The following is a 22,155-nucleotide window of genomic DNA, read 5'->3' as shown; positions in this document are numbered from 1 at the left end:
AAATGGTCAGAGTGCGTGAAAAACGTTTTTGATTTTGTCGCCCGGTGTAATTCGTCGGTCCCTAATTAAATTACTTACCTGGTTTTGACCTTGTGTTGTTTATCCGGGAGTAATTGCAGCTTGACATATGGATCGGTTGCCGACTGCTTGACATTGCCATTTCCGTTGCACAAGGGACCAGCTGGCAGGGCGGTCAGATCGGTGGTGGTGGACCCATGATTTTTTCCCGGTAATCCCCGGCAGCGAACTACGGATACAACCAGAGCGCTACGGTCGGCCAAATACCGGAGCTTAAAGACAATGGAACCCAGCTTTCCGTATTCGGTTTCGTTTTCGTTGCCATCCAAATGGTCGACGTCTGGTGATTTCGGTTCCAGCTGAACCTTTTTGGGTGTCAGCTCATTCTCCTCGCTGTATTTGGTGGTGGTCGTCGTTATGGGAGCGGTGGCGTTCGTCGGAATGCAACTCTGCTCAGTGGGAGATTGTGCCGGTAGATGACCGCCAGGTGGGGGTTTGATACCCGTTGGAGAAGGCGATTTCTTCAGATATTGCGGGGGTTGTCCACTTGGAGAGCGAACGGCCCTTGGTGGTCTCGGTGGCTGGAATGGTAGCGAGGAAACTTCATGACCGGCCTTCTTTTTCTGACGTCGAATCCGTCGGGCACAGAAACAGGCCGTCACTGCCAGGATGGCGGCCGCTGTCAATCCCAAAACTGCTGGCACCACTGAAACCAAAACGACATAATCTACATACATAAATAGGAACGATTGTCGGTTGTTGAGTCGGAAGATCTAATCTTTGCATACATGAGGGTGTCACGGAAGGCTCTTTATGGGTGGGATTAGAGACGCTTTGCAGTTCATTGATACAATCGTGGGATTTTTTATTTTCTGGAGACCTTTTGTACTCTAGACAAGTTTTGTAAAGTGAAAGAAAGATACTGCACAATATGTAGTCAACATTGAGTGTTTTGATATTCAACGTTTCCGAATCTTCTGCTCCGACAGGCAAATAATTGAGAATTTCTTTTCAACCGAAGCGACCATCATCATTCCCTTCCAGCAGCAGAAACCGTTTTGGTGGTTTGGGTCTGTGCCAATTCGTTGCACCAAACGACACATCTTACAATTTTATTGCCCCTAAAAGGGCACCCATAAACGACGTAGTATTTTTCAAGACAGTTTTTACACACAAATACCTCCCCCCCCTAAAACAGCACGGAGAACAAAATATAGTGTTCGTAATCATTATTCAGGTCAAGTTAACTATATTTTAAGGTTGGTTTGAAGATAACTATAAACATAACTGATTTGACACTATATTAATAAAAATAGCTATGCCAATTATTGGCAACTATTTTTTTTATTGAGTTTACATACGTTAAATGTTAAAATTCAACTATAATTTACTTGACTCAAAGTATGTTTAATTGAGTTCACAATATTTTGCAATGTTTACTCAGCATTTTCTTCTGCTTTATCAACATATCTGAAAGGATTCGCTGCTGCTTTATCGATAAAAAAAACCATTGCAAAAATCAAAACAAAGTGAGCGTCGGCAAACTTGATACGTGATCTCCTGCGTGAGAGGTGGTCATCTTAGCACCTAAACTATTCCTTGTAATTGATTTGAATACAAGTGGATGGCTCAATCAATGCATAGTGTGTTTTTAATTCGACTTTAACTTAATATTGGCGAAAGTTTAATTTTACTTCGAAACAACTATTTGTGCGTAAGCAAAAGTAATTAACAGGAAAGTAATCTCAACATAAAAAAATTCTTCTGCTAACTACTACGAAGCATAACAATCACCTCCTCCCTCTGGTTTCTAATAATAAAGTTAAACAAATCTCGCGTTGAGTATCATACAGGCGTATCTGCAGTGATCGATGATATACGGTGCAGTACAACAAAAGATGATGAGAACATTCTACTGAGTGAAAAATAGCAGTCGAAAACAGTCGCACGGACAAGATTTAGTAATAAGCTAAAGAGAAAATCTATGAAGAGAAACCGATCACTGCAGTTACGCCCTTATAATACTGAACGCGAGATATGTCATTTAAATGCACATGAATGTGGATCAAAATTCAGATACTCGCTCCAGTCCACTTTTTGTATTGCAATTGATCGGTGCAGACAGACTGAACCAACTGCTTTTTAATGATTTCAGGAAGACGTACCTCAAGCGCTAGGAATATCGAAATATTGGCATTATTTGCTGCAACAATGGAACTTATCTGTTTAATGAAACATCTGTAACAAAATGTATTTTTACTAAAATAGCTAACGGGATGGAAATTATTATCTTCTTGTTTTTGCATCAATATTGCTCCAAATCCACATGAACTTGCATCACAGTGCAGTTGAGTTTCAGCATTTGGATTAAAAATACTTAGTATACGTGCAGATATTAATCTTTCCTTTAATGTTTGAAAAGCGTCAAGTTGTTCATCACTAAAATTAAATACTGTATCCTTTTTTAAAAAATTATATAACGGTCTAGCAACAGTAGCAAAGTTTTTTATAAATTTTCTAAAATAACTCGTTAATCCTAAAAATCTTTGAATATCTTTAACATTATTTGGAACAGGAAAATTAGACACAGCCTCAATTTGCGATTTATTTGGGCGTCTGCCAAATTTATTAATCGTATAGCCTAAGTAATCAATTTCTTCAAATAAAAATCTGCATTTCTCCAAATTCAACTCTAAAAGATTTTTACTTAAAATTTCGAAAACTGATTGTAATATTTCCAAATGTTCTTCAAAAGTATCAGAAAATATAATAATATCATCAATATAAACACAAAGTTTTCCTTCTTCAATCAATTTTTTGAAAATTATGTTTATGAACCTCTGAAAAACTGCAGGAGCATTACAAAGACCAAAAGGTACGCTTAAATATTTATACTGGCCAGATGGAGTAACAAATGACGTAAATTTAGTGCACTCAGGAGCAATTTTAATTTGATGAAATCCAGATTTTAAATCCAGCACCGAAAATATTCGTTTGTTTCTTAATTTGTCCAAAATATCTTCAATTAATGGTAAAGGATAATTATCTCTATGAGTGTCTTTATTTAATTTACGATAATCAACGCACATTCTTATATCACCGTCTTTCTTTGGTATTAAAACTATAGGGCTAGCAAATGGAGAATCACCTTCTTTAATAACGTTTTCGTGCAAAAGTTCTTTAACTTTTTTTATCTACTTTACTTTTTTCGGCATGTGACAATCTTCTAGGCTTAAAATGAAACTGAGTACCAGTTTTCAAATTAATTTTCATATCATATTTAGTTTCAGCCTGCTTAGGCTTCTCGGAAAATAAATAGTGTCTTTTTAATACATCCAAAAACTTTAACTTTCCAAAAAAATAACCAACTTGGTTATTTATTGAATGTCAGTCCTTTTACATATTCAGTCATGTCTTCCTAAGTCACTGCCTACCTTGATGATATTAATTATATTATTCTTTATTACAACAACATCGCTGAAAATTTGACAGTAAACGTAACTTTCAAGAAAAATATGAACAGCAATAGCCCCTTTTGTCCCCAAGCCTTCAAAACACGAAAAAATCGGAAATTTTTGATTTTTTTGATTTAAAAAAAAAATAGCAAAATCGCGATTTTCTGGTCACCCTATTTCGGAAATGGTCACCCTAATAAAAAAAAATCCAAAAAAGACCATCATTATTTCGGATAAGGAACAAAACAGCAAATTTTCACGGAAATCGGTGACTTATTAGATCGGTTTTTCATGGATTGGCTGATGAGGAAAAAATTTCACCGATAGAATATTTTAAAACCTTTCGATTAATAAAATATAGACCGAATACTGATCTGCAGCGAGAAAAAATCCAAAGTACATTTTGATATGTAAAATCATCTGGTTCAGATAGAGCGTGCCACGACCTTCTGTTTATGAACCAGAAGCGGTGGTCATTGGACCACCAACCCCATCACTTCGGTCCCATAGCAATAATGCAAAATATTAGCTCGATTGGTAAAACTATATTTTAGCGTCAGCCGTTCAAAGTGTGTATGGGATTTACCATGGGAAAACTTACTTTGCAAAGAAAAATCGCCCGAGTTCACCCATTGACCTCTATAAAAAATCTGAATGCAGACCTCAATAGGTATTTTTATAATAAAGAATATTGCCGAAGACCGTGAAACAATGCGACACTTGTGACAAAAGTTATTTAAAGAAAACCTATTAGCAAGGCGACGTTTATTAACACGTAAAGGAATAACAATAATAACAAAATTGGGCAAAATTTCCGAAAAGTCTATGACTAATAACTTTTAAAAAAATTGAATGAATTGGCAGGCAAATTTGGTCTAGTTTCACGAACTTGCTTGGTCATGCATATTGGCCACCGCAGATGTTCCGGATTTTCCGAGGACATGTCCAAATGGCATTGTTTTTTGTCGCTTGTATATTTGTGCGGTGTGAAGTTGTATACCGTTTAAATTCATATTACAACCAGCTTCAAATTCCGGACAAAGTTCTCAAATTCAAGACTCGTTACAATAAACATTTCTCATAGATATCTATGCAAATATCCGGAATATGAGGCAAAAGTGAAGAAGCGTCCGCAGGGTGTCTACAGAAATCAAATTCATCAGCGACGTACTAACAATATTTTTCTGGAGCGCGTTTTTTTTTTGGGGAAATCAGGTCTGTTAGTATGATTGTATTCGAAATAATAACTTTAACCTCTTGATTGAAAAAACGAGACCATACATAAATTATGAGTACTAAAAGAAACCTAACAGGAAGCACGAGATGAGAGTTTGATTAGTAAGTTTGAACAGACATTTTTCTATGGCCCTTTTTTTAGAAAGACAATTCACACCGTCTTCAGCAAACGGCTGCACATACTGAACAATCACGAACATTAGGCAATGGACAACACAAAACACCCAGATGCTCATTTTTTTCTGTTTCTGTTCGGGATGAACCACTGCGACCAGTTAGAAGTTAGATGCTCATATATCTGAAGATTTTCAACGAATCGTATTGCGTCTGGTGCCATTCAACTTCCTTAACAATCACAATTTAAATTTCATATGTAAAAAATCAGTTTTTTTAGTACAGTATTTTTTTAAATTGTCATTAAGTTGTTTTATCCACGAACTACGAACTTGAATTTGAACATGAATTGCACAATAAAAAAATTCTTTTAGTTTCTAGCTCTAATAATAATCATTATGTAATATTTTGGCACTAATTTACATTTCGCGAAATTATTTTGAAGCTACATTCCGTCTAAAATTTCGAACATTCTGAATTCTCCAGTCTTAATAGCGATTTTTCAAAACAACCGATTAACATTTCTTCAAAAGATGGCCAATTTTCCTCACGTCATCACAAACTCGTGAAGACCCCCGTTCACCCAAAAAACACAATTTATGGATGATCCTAAAAAGAACGAAACTCCATGTTTTATCCGCACCGACAACGATGACGATGCCAGAAAATATACGACTCCTTACGGGTGTACCTTTATGTATTTTTATCACACTCGCTGGATGAGGAGGCATCGGTCTGAACAAGTGCGGCAAATGTCATGCAGTAAGGCGAAATTTAATTGAAAGGAACAATTTCCAAATGGGATCCCCACTTAGCAAGAAATATAAAAAACGAAAGAAATTTCACGTTTGAACACATGGATCCCAAGTGACAATATTTGATGCAGAATGTTGTGTTAATATATACACTGGGGCAAGTTGAAACAATAATGCCATCGAGTTAGGAGAAATATCGAGATACAGAATATCGAGTAAGGGAGTGTTGACTGTATACCTTTTACCTAGCGTTTACTACTCATCTACATTATAGTTCATTATTTTTCTCAATTTCAGGTATACTCGGTCTTTAGTAACAATGGATGTCACACTAACATTCCTTTCCTTTCCCGATGACCATAAGGGCGTGACCGGCGCCGTTATTGACATTACTAATTTCAAAGTTCTCGAAAATGTACATTGAAGATGGTATGCTACTCCCAAGCTACATCTGTTGGTTCCCTGTACAATTTCGATCATTCTCCGTGATTGACACGGAGCAACTACGAATTGTACGGTTATCCATGCTCATGCTCATGCTCATTTCCTCTCACCCAATGAAGCACTTGTAATTACAGTATCAGTGTGCTAGGACTTTAAGCCCCGTAAATTTTCTGAAACAACGATCACATTTTAAGGTTTCCTTTCCTGAGCAAAAAATTGGTCCATTTAATCATGACGGCGGCATACCGTCTGTGCTTTTAGCTAAATATAAATAATTTTCCCACAGTAAAGGATTTCGCTCCCATGAAATTTCAGCAACCCATTCAGAAACATCCGTGTCTGAAGGCACATGACCTCCCATACCTCCCAATCAAATTCATTGAGTCAATATGGAACAATGAAACATGATCGATTTTCCACAGTAGGAGAAACGAACACGTGAATTGCGTGAGCAGCGGGCATCAGATGTTCGTAGGGAATGAAATATAATTTCGTTTCTGGAATATGTGCCTAAGGATCTCACTTACGACGTGGTGACGACACCGCATGTCTTCGGGTCACGCTCCTGCAGACATCTTCACCTGTCAGAAGCACCCACGCAAGATGCCTACGGCTGAGTATGATTTATTCGTTTATTTTTCCTGAAAAGGTTTTCATCGCTTGATTGGAGAGCTGTTACCCAGATGATCCGTATTATCGAAGGAATGTGGGAATGTGGGAATGTTGTTCGCTCATGTTACATATATTTGGTTAAAAGGTTGTACTTACTTAATCAAATCAGATATTAAATTGGCATCATATGTTGCAATTCGCCCATTTGGCGTAGGTTTTTTCGTTAACGAGATTTTTGGCCCTATGCTTATTCATTTCGGCACCTGCGGCCTTCTTTATTTCCGTGGAAAGGCGTCAGTACACACAGCAAAAAATAAAATAATTTCGGCACACGAAATTTTTGGGTTTGACTTATTGATACTTGTTATTATTATTATCACTATTACTATACTTTTCACCCTTAAGAAGCTCTCCACTCGTAATCGTGTAATTTAACGGAATAACAATCACATCAATATTACAACAATATCCTGTTTAAAACATAATCGGATTCGCTCCACGAAAATGCCATGAAACCCGTTTTGAGTAGCAAATTGAATTCACGTTCCTCAGCATGGATCGTTTTTCGTATTTCAAGTACCGTAAAATGGGGTGAAGTTGATCACTTATGAGCGATTCTGTTTAATAAGATCATCCTACCAGAGCTTAGATGTACTATCATCCAAATATGTTTTATATCAGTACTGGTTGGATGCAGTGTTGATAGACTCACACTCAAAATCTCAATCAATACGCTCTCCCGTAAGAGCAAGCTCATTAGAGATCTGCTTCACAAATCTCACGCTTGAGATTTTGATGCAAAATCAACTCAATCAACTCAAACCGTAAAAAATGATTCTGTCGCAAAACCCAGCAAAAACTCGTGAAACCCGAATGTTATTGTTTACGGTAGAAAGGATTAATATAATTTTACCAGATTAACAAGAAATTATTGCCGTGTGTGAGTAAACTTTGGAAATACGAGACAATGAGTCAAAAAGGTGAGCCAACTCATCCATGATTTTTCGACTGCTGAGTTGCATGATTGACAACTCACGCATGAAAAATCTCAAGCGTGAGTTGTGAGAAATTGAGTTTTTCACAACACTGGTTGGATGTTCATCGAATTATGTATAGGAAATTTTGCCAAAATGCTATAACAACAACAAAAATAATTTTTAGAAATCAAAAAGTGATTTTTTTGCTACCGGGATGAAGTTGATCAATTACTGTGATAGGTGTCCAAAAATAGCAACACATGCTATTCACTAAATATGGGGTCACTGAATCCGAATCAAAAATCTTGCAACTTGTTGATAAATCGGTAGATTTTTAAATTGAAGTTGATGAATTACAGAATAAACCTAATTTAGCGCCTAAAGGTAGGCATTTTTCTTTGAAATTGACAACTTGCTAATGAAAAGAAATTTTTTTTTTCTCTTGAAATGAATTTTTATACTCAGTTCTAATTCGAAACTGGGTCCAGAAAACAAAACTGAAATGTATGAGACAGTTTATTTGGATGGTGTATTTATATGGGCTTGTTCGATTGTTTGGAGAAGAACCCTTCAACATTTTATCAAATATTCCTCCAAAATCCTGTTTTTGCATGATGTAATTGTCTCTGATCTCAATCCATCTTTAGGAAAATCAAGAGTAGCAATCAGGCAATGTGAAATCACAGAACTTGTGATAATTGAAATCTAATTACACTGCGGAACACGTTTTTGTCTCCAGCATTAAAATACTGCTATTCACTTAATTAAGGGTTGCTGAATCCATTGCCATTTTCAGAAATATCATAGCACGACTAGTTTTTGAGATAAATGACTATTTCAGCCAACTTGCATGCAAGTTTGCCAGCTTGTAAGGTAATATATTGGCTTAATTTGCCACAGAACTCATACTTTATGTGTATAACAATACTTATCATCAAAGTTTGTAATACTTTCGATGCGGAAATGTTATTGTTCAATGGTTTAGAGAATTTTTGTATTTTGCCATATAGAAGAAACGAAGAATTTTGTATGGAGACTGCAAGCATGTTGAAAAATTGGTTTAATCGAAATTTAAGGGCAATATTTCAATCAAATTATGTCTGAAATGAAAGTTCAAGTTCTATTTTGCATGTTTGGTGGATTAGATTACAAAAATTTTTGATAAATTGTACTTTAAATCTCATGTAAACATGAATAAAACCAGTGTTTTATACAACTTTGGCGACCTGTAGCTAAAAATTGTGACGTGCTGGAACACTTCTGAAAATGGCACCAGATTCAGCAACCCCAAATCTACTAGGGACACATAATTTGATCCTTGAGACACGCAAAAATGTCATTTTTGTTACGCTGTGTTATAGCTCTATTGACAGACTATGCATGTGGGTACGGTAATGATCAACTTTACCCCACTGATCAGCTACATCGCAAATTACGGTACATAGTTTCATACAAACAACTTGCTCCAAAATTTTGTTTTTAACCCTCAACCACACCCTCCCATCAGTACTTGGAAACCATAGTTTTCTGTTTTGTAAATAATTATAATCTTATATTTCTTTCTGGCATTATCAGCTTAGTGTTCGTATGAGAAATTCCTTAGTATTTTTGCATATTGTGCTCTGCTAGAAAAGTTCTAGAAACGCGAATCTATGAAAATGGGCGCAACATTATTAAACAACTGCGTGGTTTCCTCTAAAATTGATAATATTTGCATTTCTATATCACCGAGGTCTCTTTAAAAATTACTAACAGGATTTCGAGGACTTGTCACACGGGGAGTGCATCCCACTGGCATGAGACAAAAAATTGAAAAAAATACTAGTTAGAGAACACATGCAGTAATGCTGGTCTACAGAAAGACAGCTTGAACAGGTTCGCGGCTCAGCATAAAAGTCACTTTTCGAATCTAGTCCACGGAATCACCAGAGTTAAAAAGAATACTGAAGTTTTACATGCAAAATCCCATTTATTTCCCCCCCAAATCTAAATTGTCTTATTCGGCAAGTGAGTGATGTTCAGATACCCAATGAGTACTTTAGTCCACCCGATCATCGCAACTGGTACTGGTGAGTTAAATCTGAATTGGTCAGATTTGTGCGACCGACCTAATGGTCATTCGTATGTGATCCCACCACTTGGGCAATACATTGGCGTGCTTAGACACTCGTGCAGCACACGATCGGTTGCTAATGCTCGACAACCGATCCTGAAGATGGGTTCTGTGGTTCTGTTGTTGAGTGTAATGATATAATATATTATATTCAAGTTTAAGAGCCCCAATATACTTTTTGATCTGGTGGGATAATACCCATTCCAAGGCAAACGTCTACATGTCTGTCGCATGCTATCTTGTAGCAGGTGACAGACTTTCAAAAAAGATTCCTAAAGTAGTTTCTCTCCTTGTATTTTTCTAAGAAAATTTTAAATAATTATACTGGAGACAACTAAAAATAATAATTTTGTGATTCGTTTGAGGTTTCATCCAGGAAAAAATTCAAAAATCATTCCAGGATTTTTTTTTTAGAAAAAAAATATTTGACAATCTCTTACAAAATGAATTCGGGGATTCAAATAAAATCACAAAAAATGACAATATACCTATTCTCAAGTTTTTTTATAAAGAATTCATCCAAGAATTTCTTCCAAAAACTCGTTCTGGTATTTAATAGTTCTGTTTACAGGTTTTCATTTTTTTTCATCTGAAATTTTTAAAGGGTTTCCTATAAATTTGCAAGATTTATTGAGGGGTAGCTTTTGAAAGTTCTACAAGAGTTCCTTCCTTGTGAAGAATACATACACTAAGTTCTAAAGAACCTTCTGAGCAAAATAATGTCAAACGATTCCTTAGAGATTTAAACATATATTCAATTTGGAATTCCTATGCAGGATTTTTTGCAGTTAGAAAAAAATGTAGTGATTTTTTCTTTCAAAATATTTTTTAGAGGATAACATTCTGAATGCTGCCAATGATTCTTTAAAAAGGGGTTTCCAAGGACTCCATTCAGTGAATTTTTGTTTGTTTGATAATTTCGAAACATGGTGTCTTCAGTAAAGGTGTTCTGGAGGTGCAGCGCTATCTGATGGTACCTTATTTATTTCGGAATTTGACTGCTAGGTGGCACTAGTGGGCATGGAACTTTTACATTTGTTCTGCAGATATTTTAGGATCCTGATCATTTAGAAGGATGGCATCTTCGGCAAAGTCTCTCAGTAAGTTAAGAACTACACACTCCACAAAAATATGTGATTTTACGTCTTTTGGATGCACATAAAAGAAGCGAGCCAAATGACGTGAATTTGTGTCACATTTTAAATACGATGGTGTCTGATTCGGGAAATGCCAATCATAGTGGCATCGTTTTCATATCCTTCATCATGTAAAATTACATTTTTCGTTCAATACATCTTTCAGAACACATTTTTACGTCATTTCATCAGTATCTTGACCATTAAGAATGATGGCATCTTCGACAAAGTTGATGCGTAGCTCCAGGACCATCATTATTTTAGCTAATCTCGAACTTCAAGGATTAAACAAAAAAAGTATTTCAGCTACTGAACAAATTTGCCGAAGATGCCATCTTTCTTAGTGATCAAGATTCTGAGATCTGCAAAACAAATGTTTCGTGCTCCCTAGCGTCACCTGTTGGCAAAATTAAGAATCAACCAACACGATCAATGATAGCCCTTGATCTACTGAACAACTTTGCCGAAGACGCCAACTTTCTAAGTAGTCAGGCTCCTGGGATATTCGCAAAACCAAGGGTGTTGTACAAAGTGCAACGCGCGACTACTCGCGTTACAAAAATTCACGCGACGACCGAAAGGTTAACCGTGTATTCAAAGCATTCTCGTTTGCAATTTCACTTTCAAGATGCAAGAAAGCATGCAATATTGGTGAATGTTTGATGCAAGAATATAAAATATTTCAGTTTCACACAAGCAGCCCTGTCGTCCTGCTTAGTCGCGCTTAGTCGACGACTAAGAAGCTTGTCTTAGATTGTTTTTAGAATTTTTCAGCAGAAGTCATATAAAAATAATGTGCGAAATTAATAACAATCTAACGCTCATAGAACAGGAGCATATTATCGCCCTGTAGAAAATCAATCGAAATTGACGAGCTGTATCCACGATCTAGAGTAATTTCACCATATCTATCGGCCTGTAGAACATCGATTGAAAATTTCAGGCTTTTTCAACGCCCTAGAGTAATTTGACCTCACCCTATGTAGTGCATCTTTACGCCCCACATCAATTGAATATTCCGCCCTGGAGTATTTGGACTCGTGCCATGTAAATCAGCTAGATCTTAACGCCTTGTAGGACAAATGTAAAGATGTATAAACGCCCTTTTAAAAGATAAAGAGATATTTTGCCGTTTTGAGAACGATTTGTAAAAACTATCATTCAAAGGGGCTTTTCCCTCTTTTTCAATTCAAAGTTAAAATAAAAGAAAAAATAAATAAATTAGATTAAACGCCCTCCACTAATTTGACATTGTCTTAAGTAGATATTAGATCAGGTGCATATTAACGCTTTGTAGGACATCAATTAAAAATTCCAAGCTTTAGCAACGCCCTGGAGTAATTTGGCCTTCTTTCACGTACCGTAATCCGGGGTAACATTGATCATTTTTTTGAATATTTCTTAAACATTTGATTTGAAAATGCATGTGTTGCAAATTTTATATTTTTAAAACAAGTACTGCCACCCATTGCTCGTGTTTATGTACTGTATTTAGTTTTCTAAAAGTTTAAAGCATGTTTAAAAAAATGTTTAAGTGAGTTTTTGATTTAGCTGATATGGGGTAACATTGATCACTCCATGAAAACATCGTTCGGTAATATTGAAAATATCATGGTCCCTGAAGCCGAATATGAATATCAAACTCTTATAAGTCATTTACTTATTGAGTTATTTGAAAATTAAAAACACCTTGACTTGTGGAATACGCCTAAATGTATGCAATTTCCTAATAAAATTCTTCACGCTCTATACTAATTTGTGAATTATGTTTTATTGAACATATTTATGAAAATTTTGACAACGGAGTCGTTTTCGGCGATATCATTTTTAGTAACAATCGCATTTCTCTTGCTCATATCGTTTACAGAACTCATGTGAGACATGATTCTTTTATGGTGTCATCTATAATCCTGAAAATCATTGTTTACAAAAGTTGAAAAATTTACGCATGAACACAACTTTATTTTCGCAAAAACCTTATTGTTTATTAGCTCATGATTAGAAGAAAGAGAATCGCCATTCATGCATTGAAAATATTTCATCAACAAATGTTGATTCGAGCTTTTTACGAAGAGGGTCATTGCGATCAATTTTACCCCGCTGATCAATGTTACCCCGGATTACGGTAGGTCAGAAACATCTTAACGCTTTGTATAACATAAATCGATCAAGCTATATCAACGGTCTGGAGTAATATGACTTTATTCCATATTGATCCTTGCGAGATCTGGAGCATATTTACGCCCTATTGAAAATCAATAAAAAAAAATTAGCAGTATCAACGCCCTGGAATAATTTGACTTTATCCTATGAAGATCAGATGCATTTTAACGCTCTGATTGATGCCATCGAAATTATCAAGATGTATCAACACCCTAGATTTATTTGTTCCTTTCTCACGTATATTAGCTACATCTTAACGTCCTCATCCATCCGGACATCAATTGGCAATTCTAGCTTTTTCAGCGCCCTGGAATAATTCAAGCTTATATTTTGTAGGTCAGATGCATCTGAACGCCCTTTAGGACATCAACTGAATATTATAACCCGTATTACCGCCCTGGAGTAATTTGACCTTATTCTTTGTAGATCAGGTGCAACTTTAAGATCTGCTCGACATGAATCGAAAATGCCAAGCTGTATCAATGCCCTGGAGTAATTTGACATTATTCCACATTGATCAGGTGCATTTTGTTTGCCCTGTATGGCATAAATAGAAATTTTCAAGCTTTATAGTAATTGATCTTGTCTTATTGCGTGTTAAAATGTGCATGCGTTGACAATATCCTATAAAGGACTGGTACATCTCAACGCCCTGTAGGACATTAATTGAAAATCCTAAGCTCTATCAAAATCCTGCAGTAATTTAACCTTTGTCGACATTAATGAATTGAATCTTAACGCCCTGTAAAAATCAATCAAATTTTTATTTTGAATCAACGCCCTGAAGTGATTATACCTTGTTCAAAGTAGATCAGCTGCATCTTAACGCCCTTTAGAAAACCAATTAAATTTTGGTTGTTTTATGACCTTAACTAATATCAAGTGAAAAGTAGTGTTTGGTCCTTTAATTGCATCGTATGATATTGCGGGAACGAGCGATTAAATCAGGATCAATGTTGATTAGCGTATTGTGTATGCCGGGCCATTTATTTATTATATCGGGGAGTTCTTTCCGTTTTGTATATTGTTTATAATATCTTTATTTTGTCTCATATTATTTTTCCATACTACATATTTACCATAGCACAAAAGATTGTGCTACTTCTCCACGAATATCGTTTCTGCGAACGATAGTTTTACCCCGACAGAATGACCCTTTTCCTCGAATGCCTTTTTTCCAAATGACCTGTCTCTTCGAGAAGTGATGCAGCTCATAAAGACGCAAGAATAGTTCTCAGTGACAGGGTGCCTACCAGATGATTGGTCCGTTCACTACCCTGAATTGTAGGAAGTTGTGAAACGGGATATTTGGAGAACAGACATTCAAGGGACTGGCGTTCAAGAAACGACATTTGGGGAATCAATATTTAGAGAAAAGTAGCACAATCCTTTAATCAATTGGGTATTACAAAATAAAAGCATTTGTCTACACGGCTTTATGAGGTATTATTAAAAAAAATTTTGGACAAATTATCTCGAGAGATCCTTCGATAAAAGCACGTGATCGTTAAGGGGCCTAAGACCACTCTCGAAGGTTGATGTAATATGTTAAAGTTTAACGCCGACAAAATCTTCAACTTAAATGTTCTTAAGACAGGTTATGTGTTTGTTTTGGACCAATAATTTTCATGTGATAATGATAAACTTTCATAATCAAGTATGCACCAAGAGAATAGGGTCCTAAAGCCCTGTCTCAATTTTATTACCAAACGCTTAAGTTTAGGGCAGAAACACATGTTTACTCAATTTTTAAATGATTTTCATTGGTTTAAGTACAAAAAACATTTTTTTAATGATTTTTGAGATGTTGTCACACCCCTTGGTTTAAACTCGAATTTTGGGTATATTTTGTTTTCCGTGTCCCTTCCGAAATGTCAGATAGGAACAACCCCAGTGTTAAAACTATATGCCCTGTGGCATTTTTGTCGAAAAAGTGAATGTCAAACAAGATCACAAGTGTCAAGGTTGATATTTGGAACCATTTTTAAAATTGAAGTTAAAAAATGATATAGCCGTTATTTGAGCGGGAAAACTTGCTAAAGTAGTTGCAAGAACATGCTCTTTCGTATTATTGAATAAAAACGAGAATTCATTAAACATTTTAGGACCCAATTACCGTTTTGATTCATATCACGGACAGCTTCAAATTCCGGACACTGCACTTTGTATGGGAAACATTTCACACGAAATGTTTCAATTTTTGCCGTTCAAAAGTTCTCACTTTTGAGGCTCGTTTTAGTCAACATTTTCCATAGATAACTATGAAAATTTATAATATTCAGCTGACTTAGACGCCTCTTCAGTAGTTCGCCGATCTTAATTATTGATTTCACTTTTCTATCTATGATTTTCATGAGCTGTCCGGAATTCGAGTCAAAGTGTCCGGAATATGAGGCAAAAGTAAGGAAGCGTCCGGAATAAGAATCATGAGAAGTCCACACATTTCTGTTTATTTAAAATTATTCATGTTGCGGAATCAAAATCTTTATCCACCATTCGAAAGTTAATTGTTTTGAAGGCTTGATAACGTGGAAGAATCTTAAAGAATGATTCTTTTAATATGCTTTCTGATGGGTTATACTTCACTGAGGTCTTAAGTGTCCGTAATATGAATCAAAACGGTATTTTCGTGTTTTCAAATTTGATGGAATTAGTGCAATTCTGTAATTGATGCTTGGCAATTCCAAGATTCAGTAATATATCTAACGCAAAACTGCAAAAGATAAAACCATAGCGAAACATATTGATATCCAGAGCAATTATTAACTTTTTTTTCAAGAGCGATATTTTTTTTCAAATCAATTTAAGCCATATATTTGGCTGAAAATCAAATACCTCTTCTTTAGGTAAAAAACAGTTCAAATGTTCTAGATCATATAATTCTCTATGTATGCTTCATATATATCTTTACGTTCAAACAAAATCAAACATTCGGAATCTTAAGTATCAATTTATTTATGTTCAACTTTAAAACTTTTTTTTGCATTCTAGTCCAGCCCACAATTTTTTCTAGTCTGACATGACTGCAAATACGCATAATATTTCGTTAAAAGATATTTCGAGTTATGGTTGAGTAATTATTGCTGAAACGGGACCACCATCGGCATAAACAATTTGAATAACAGGTTGTGTCGTAGTTCGCTTGAATTAAAAAAAAACTATAAGAGAAATTGCTGGACCCTAGCTTGACAGTTTGTAAAAAAGCTCAGTTTTTGATAAATTCTATGTATTTCTTCACGTATCTTTCTTCTAATATTTATCCTGAAACACAAAGCTATTTCAGGGGCATCGCATGGAGGAACGATATAGTCTAATTAAAAATAATTTTGGCGACCATTTGGAATTTTATCAAAAAAACGTGTTTCATCGTTTGCGCTTCGTTTTGAATTCTGCAGCATCAAGAAGCTTAGAAAAAACTGAGTTAGAGCAGCTGCAAAAACTGGCCAATCATATTTACCGAATGAACGATTTTCTAACAAATGCAAAAATCATATTTTGTACAATGTCATTTTGTTCTTAGTCAATATATAAAAAAAATACAATATCAAGTAATTAAAAAACATACAATTCAGTTGTATTGTCAAAATTATGTTTTTGACTTTTGAAGAGCTTTATACGAGCAGAATGGCACCAGCAGCATAAATGATCGTCATTTGAAACTGTTGCATCAATTTTCACAATTGTGTTTCATCAATATATTGTTTTAAAAGCAAAATGCTGAACATGAGAAAAATTTTGAAGTTTGAAGTGGACATAAAAACGTTTACATATAAACGGTTCGATGGGGTTTTTAGATTTGGCTCTAGACGCTTTGTTTTACACTGAGTGATAGGTTCTACAAGACTGAGTTTATTTCATGGATTGAAATTTCTTCTTAAAGGGCATCGTAATAGTATTAGTTGTTAGACTCTAGAAAATAGTCACATAGTATATACAGTAGTATATAAGGTATTGTTATGGTAGATTCAAGGACAAACTTTTCAACTAATGTTTGAGCCCATGTACTTAATCTCTTCGTTTCATATTTCAATAGAGATGGAACACAAACTAGATACCGTAATCCGGGGTATCATTGATAAGTGTGATCGGAATGACTCATTTCGTAAAAAGTTCGTATCATCATTTATTGATGGATCATTTACAAACCATGAATGGTTCTTCTCTTTCTCATGTTCATGAGCTAATGAATGTGAAGATTTTTGCGAAAATTGCGTTTAGCTCATGCGTAAATTTGTCAACTTTTGGAAAGAATGGTTCCAATGGGTAAGGATGACACTACCGAAGATTCATGTCTCACATAAGCTCTGCAAACGATATTAGCAATGAAAATGCGGTTCTTACTGAAAATGGCATCGCCGAAAAGGATTCCATTGGCAAAACTTTCATAAGTATGCTCAATTAGATAACATTAACGATTTACTGTAAAGAAAATTGCCTACCTTTAGGCGTATTCCGTGGTTCGAAGTGTATTTATTTTTAAAATAACTCAAAAAGTAAATGACTTGTAAGCGTTTGACCTTCATATTCGGCTTCGGGGCCATGAATTTAGTAAGTAATGACATTTTCAATAATACCGAATGTTGTTTACATAGCTGATCAATGTTACCCCTGATAATCAAAAAATCACTTAAAACATTTTTTAAAACATGCTTAAATCTTCCAAAAAACAAAATGCAGTATGTAGTCACGAGCTAGGCTGGCAGTACTTGTTTCAAAAATATATAAAATTTGCAACATTTGCATTTTCAAACGAAATATTTAAGAAATATTCAAAAAAATGATCAATGTTACCCCGGATTGCGGTACTTGCAAATGCATATTGGTTTTCGCTTGTAATGAATGCTCCGTTTTGTCTCAAATTTGACTCATATTACGAACACTCGGTGTTCGGAATATGAATTAAATATACCGTTTTGACTTAAAGTATTTGTAATAATTTTAATATTTGTATATTGAAGTATTGCCAAGGATTTTTGGATTTCCGTTTATGATTTGTATAAACTCAAATTCGAAAACCGATAGCAACATAACCAACATCACAGTTGATATCAATCTATTAAAATATTTGTGATATTTCTTATGAGATGAACGACATTATTAACGCCTGGTAATAGAAGCGCCCTCTGGGCTATAGTAACCCCCCCAAAATAAGGGCGACTAAGACGCTCAAATTTGACAACGACAGGGCTGCACACAAGATTGAATGCGATTGGTGCTCTTATACCAACAATTTTCGATGATTTTCAACCAACTTGATCAGCCACATACCGTTTTGATTCATATTACGGACAGCTTCTAATTCCGGACACTCTATTTTGTATGGGAAACATTTCACACGAAATGTATCAATTTTTGCCGTTCAAAAGTTCACTCTTTCGAGGCTCGTTTTAATAAGCTATTTCCATAAATATCAATGCAAATTTTTAATGCCCAACTGCCTTTGACGTCTCTTTAGTGGTTTAACGATTTCAATTGATGATTTGACTTTTATATTAATGATTTTCATCAGATGTCCGGAATTCGAATCAAAGTGTCCGGAATATGAGACAAAAATAAGAAGGCGTCCGGAATAAGAATCAAAGGCCATACATTTCGATTTATTTAAAATTATTCAAGTTGCGAGAGCGTATTCTTTACCCACCATTCGAAAGTTAAGGATTTCCGGCATTCGATAACGCTGATGAATCATACAGAATGATTTATTTTGTATGCTCTATGCTGTGTTATACTTCCCTGAGTCCTTAAGTGTCCGTAATATGAATCAAAACGGTATGTAAGCATTGCCGAAAACACTTTGAAAATATTTGAAATTCGTCAGGTTTAAACAGTAAAATTTGATTCCAAAGTCAATTAAACAGTCAAGTTCAAATTTAACATAGCGTAGTATTCAGCATTTAGCATGGCGCGCATTGTGTGCATCTACAATTCCAATAACTATTAGAACAGTAAGAATCCAAAGAACAGCATGTTATTGGAATAAGATGATTTTTAAACAGCCCCTTCTTTCAGTCATTAAATTGATCCTATAAGTGTAAGGAATAACCTACGATTCAAAGAAGGGAAAATGTATGGTGGAAGTATTAAGAGCAATAAAAAACATTAATTACTGAATAAGTATGTCACGAAAAAACAGTTAAATTATAACAGTAAAAAATATTAGCTGGATAAAAAATTATCAGCACTAACTCCAATAATTTTGTCGACATTATAACTATAAATAAAAGCCTTCAATTTAAAGAAAGAAGAATCTTTGATGCAAAATTTGCCAATAATATGTGTACAATAGACTGATGCAAATTTTGAAGTTTTTGCTCCCCTATGCTTAAACGGTGTCAATTATGATGAAAATCATTCTCCCAAAATTTGAAGTAATTTGGAAGAAATTTGGTTGTGCACAGGCCATTTGAAGTTTCTATGGAAATTACTATGGAAAAGACAAACCTTTTGTGTTCAGTCCTCTAACTGCTCGTAATAATAATTTATGGAAAAGTGAACAAACTCTACTCATGTGAAATCTTTCCTGCTACAACTTTGCCGAAGACCACATTTTGATGGGACATAAGGATAATTTGTTATTAGTGATAATAAAGTCTAAATCTTGCTGAGATGATCATGCAATTACTTTCAGAGCAACACTGCTGTTTTGCTGTAGAACATAGTAGCCTGGATTACTTTGATCTATTATACCCGCCAGAAGCACCAATGTTGCCTGCCGAGCAGTTGGTTAAGCATGAAAAATGCGAACCCAGTTTATGATTAAGAATAGCAATTTATCCTCAAGTCCTATCAAAATATGGTCTTCGGCAAAGTTGTAGCTGGGAAGATTTCACATGAAAAGTGTTTGTTCACTTTTCCATAAAATATTATGTCGCAGAGATATAGGCCTGAACACAAAAAGTTGGCGTTTTCCATAGTAATCTCCATATAAATTTCAAATGGCTTGTGCACAGTCAATTTTTTTCTGAATCATTTCAAACTTTGGGAGGATGCTATTTACCATAATATAAATCGTTTAAGCATAGGGGAGCAAATATTTCAAAATTTGCATCACTCTAGTGTACAACCAAAATCAAAAGATGAGCATCAGTTACAGCGTCGTTCTTATTCATGGCATTACGCCCCAACCCAAGCTTTAAGCTTAGTGTTTTAGGAGCACTTCCACATTTATTAATCAAAAGTTTGCATTGCCAAAGTAGCCATTTTGCATTCCTATTTGTGCACGATACATGAGTATGATTAAACTTCATGGCCAAGGATCCTGGATCGACTTGGAACCGATCTAAAAAACCTTTAGCATGGCTTCACTTTATTTTCACAGAAGTTAGCACAAGGCTTATGAAGGCAATTTACAGCATTTTCATGCTAATCATTCAATCAATTTTTGTCCAAGATGTTAATCTCAAAGGATTCACAATTATGAGATGACTGCAAGGCAATCGCATTTCAAATGACACACTTTTGATCTTTGAATTGTGGATTGTAAGGATAATTACCAAAAAAGTCAGCTCACTTTTCACACAAATAATTTCAATTTTCATTTTGGAAATTATCTTATATTTAAGATTATCTTATATCCTTTTATGTACGATCATGTGTTCACTGGGTACTATACCATTAAAATCAACTAGAGTGTGTATCTGATGGCACCACTGCGCTCAACAACTGGTTTTTTTGCTGTGAAATGACATCCGAGATGACAGGTTATATGACAGATTATGAAAAGGAAAGAGAATTAGAAGCGTGCTAGATTATATTTTCATTGTTTAAGTGAATTCCCTACATTATTAATATAAACTATTATTATCAAAGGTTTGTAAGTAATACAATCAACTGAACTTAATTTTGTAATACTAACGTTATGAATTCTTAGGTTCTAAGCGAAATAAAGCGAAAATTTATTGTTCGGGTTGAAAGAGGAAAAAAAAAACATTTATGTGAGTGGTAAAAATATTTTGAAATCGATCCACTAACTAACAAATAATTCTAATAAAATGCTTTACTGTTAGTTTTGAGCTACCCTAAAAGGTTACTGCAAAAAGGAGTTTTGCTTTCACTCGTCCGAACAGTATTCTTTGATATATACGCATATTCCAACTTCATCTGTAAGGTCGTCTTTAGTTTCAAGTACTAGACCCCTAAAAGATTTGGAGGAATCGTTGAATGAATTTCTAGAAGAGCTGCAGGAGGAAAATCTACGGAACCCCTAGAAGAGATCCTGAGAGACATTCCTGAGAGATTCCGGAGAAAATTAAGAAGGAATTTGCCGAAGAATGACTGGAAGAAGACAGGAGTATCCAATGATGAACCCTTGGAAAAAGCATCTTCCTCGGAGATTTCTGCAAGAATTCCACCAGGGATTCCTCTAGAGGCTTCACCAGGGAATCTTCCAGGAATTCCACCTGGGATTCATCAAGAAGTTTCACCAAGAACAGGGATTCCGCCAGGAAATTCCCCAGTAATTTGAATAAGTATCGCACCAGAGACTCCATCAGGCATTCTGGCAAGAATTCCACAAGGAATTTCACGAAAGATTCTTCCAGGCATTCAACAGAAAGTTCCACCGGGGATTCCTCCAAAGATTCCATTAGGTATTCCACCAGATTGCACCATTGATGTCTCTATGAGTTTAAATAGGGATCCCTTCAGAAATTCCACTATGTTTTTTTTTCAGAAATTCTACTAGGGATTCCTTCAGTTTTTTTTTCTTTAGGAATTCTTCCTGAATTTTTACTTGGGATTCCTCCAGGAATGTCACCTCCAGTTCATTCTAAAGGAAAAGATATTCCTCCAGACACCAGGATCTGTATAAAATCTTTTTTAAATTTTATCAAAGGTGAATTATGATTTGGAGTTTGATTCGAGATATCTTACGATTATCCATAAGTTGATAAACTGTACAAATAAGTTTGATGACATGACTCCTCTTTATTAGAAGAATCAGACGAATATATGTTGGCAAAATGGCATGGGAATAAAAACAACCGCCAGATACAAAACCACGAATATGTCAATCAGTGTTGCGTAGACCAATTACGATTGCACCTTACACCGTGAATAATAACAACAAAAGTTCAACAAACACTCTCATTTTGATATTTCTTAACGAAGCTCCTTTCGCCGTAACCGCAAGTC

The 22,155-nt window shown here is 35.2% G+C and overlaps 1 protein-coding gene across 2 annotated transcripts in view; it reads right to left on the bottom strand.

The window, feature by feature from the left end:
• The window catches only part of LOC5575992 (synaptotagmin-4), a 63,273-nt gene that overhangs the window by 21,622 nt on the left and 19,496 nt on the right, over window positions 1-22,155 (bottom strand). Inside the window, exon 2 of one of the 2 annotated variants that reach the window (XM_021849996.1) lies at window positions 79-745. In XM_021849996.1, coding sequence (XP_021705688.1) covers window positions 79-745 — 667 coding nt within the window. The remainder of the gene's footprint in view (window positions 1-78; window positions 746-22,155) is intronic. The other variant, XM_021849997.1, reaches the window with a different exon arrangement.

The sequence above is a fragment of the Aedes aegypti genome, chromosome 3, assembly GCF_002204515.2.
Source record: "Aedes aegypti strain LVP_AGWG chromosome 3, AaegL5.0 Primary Assembly, whole genome shotgun sequence".
NCBI lineage: Eukaryota > Metazoa > Arthropoda > Insecta > Diptera > Culicidae > Aedes > Aedes aegypti.
The sequence above is the reverse complement of the archived record's forward strand: the minus strand, read 5'-3'. Positions and strand labels throughout refer to the sequence as shown.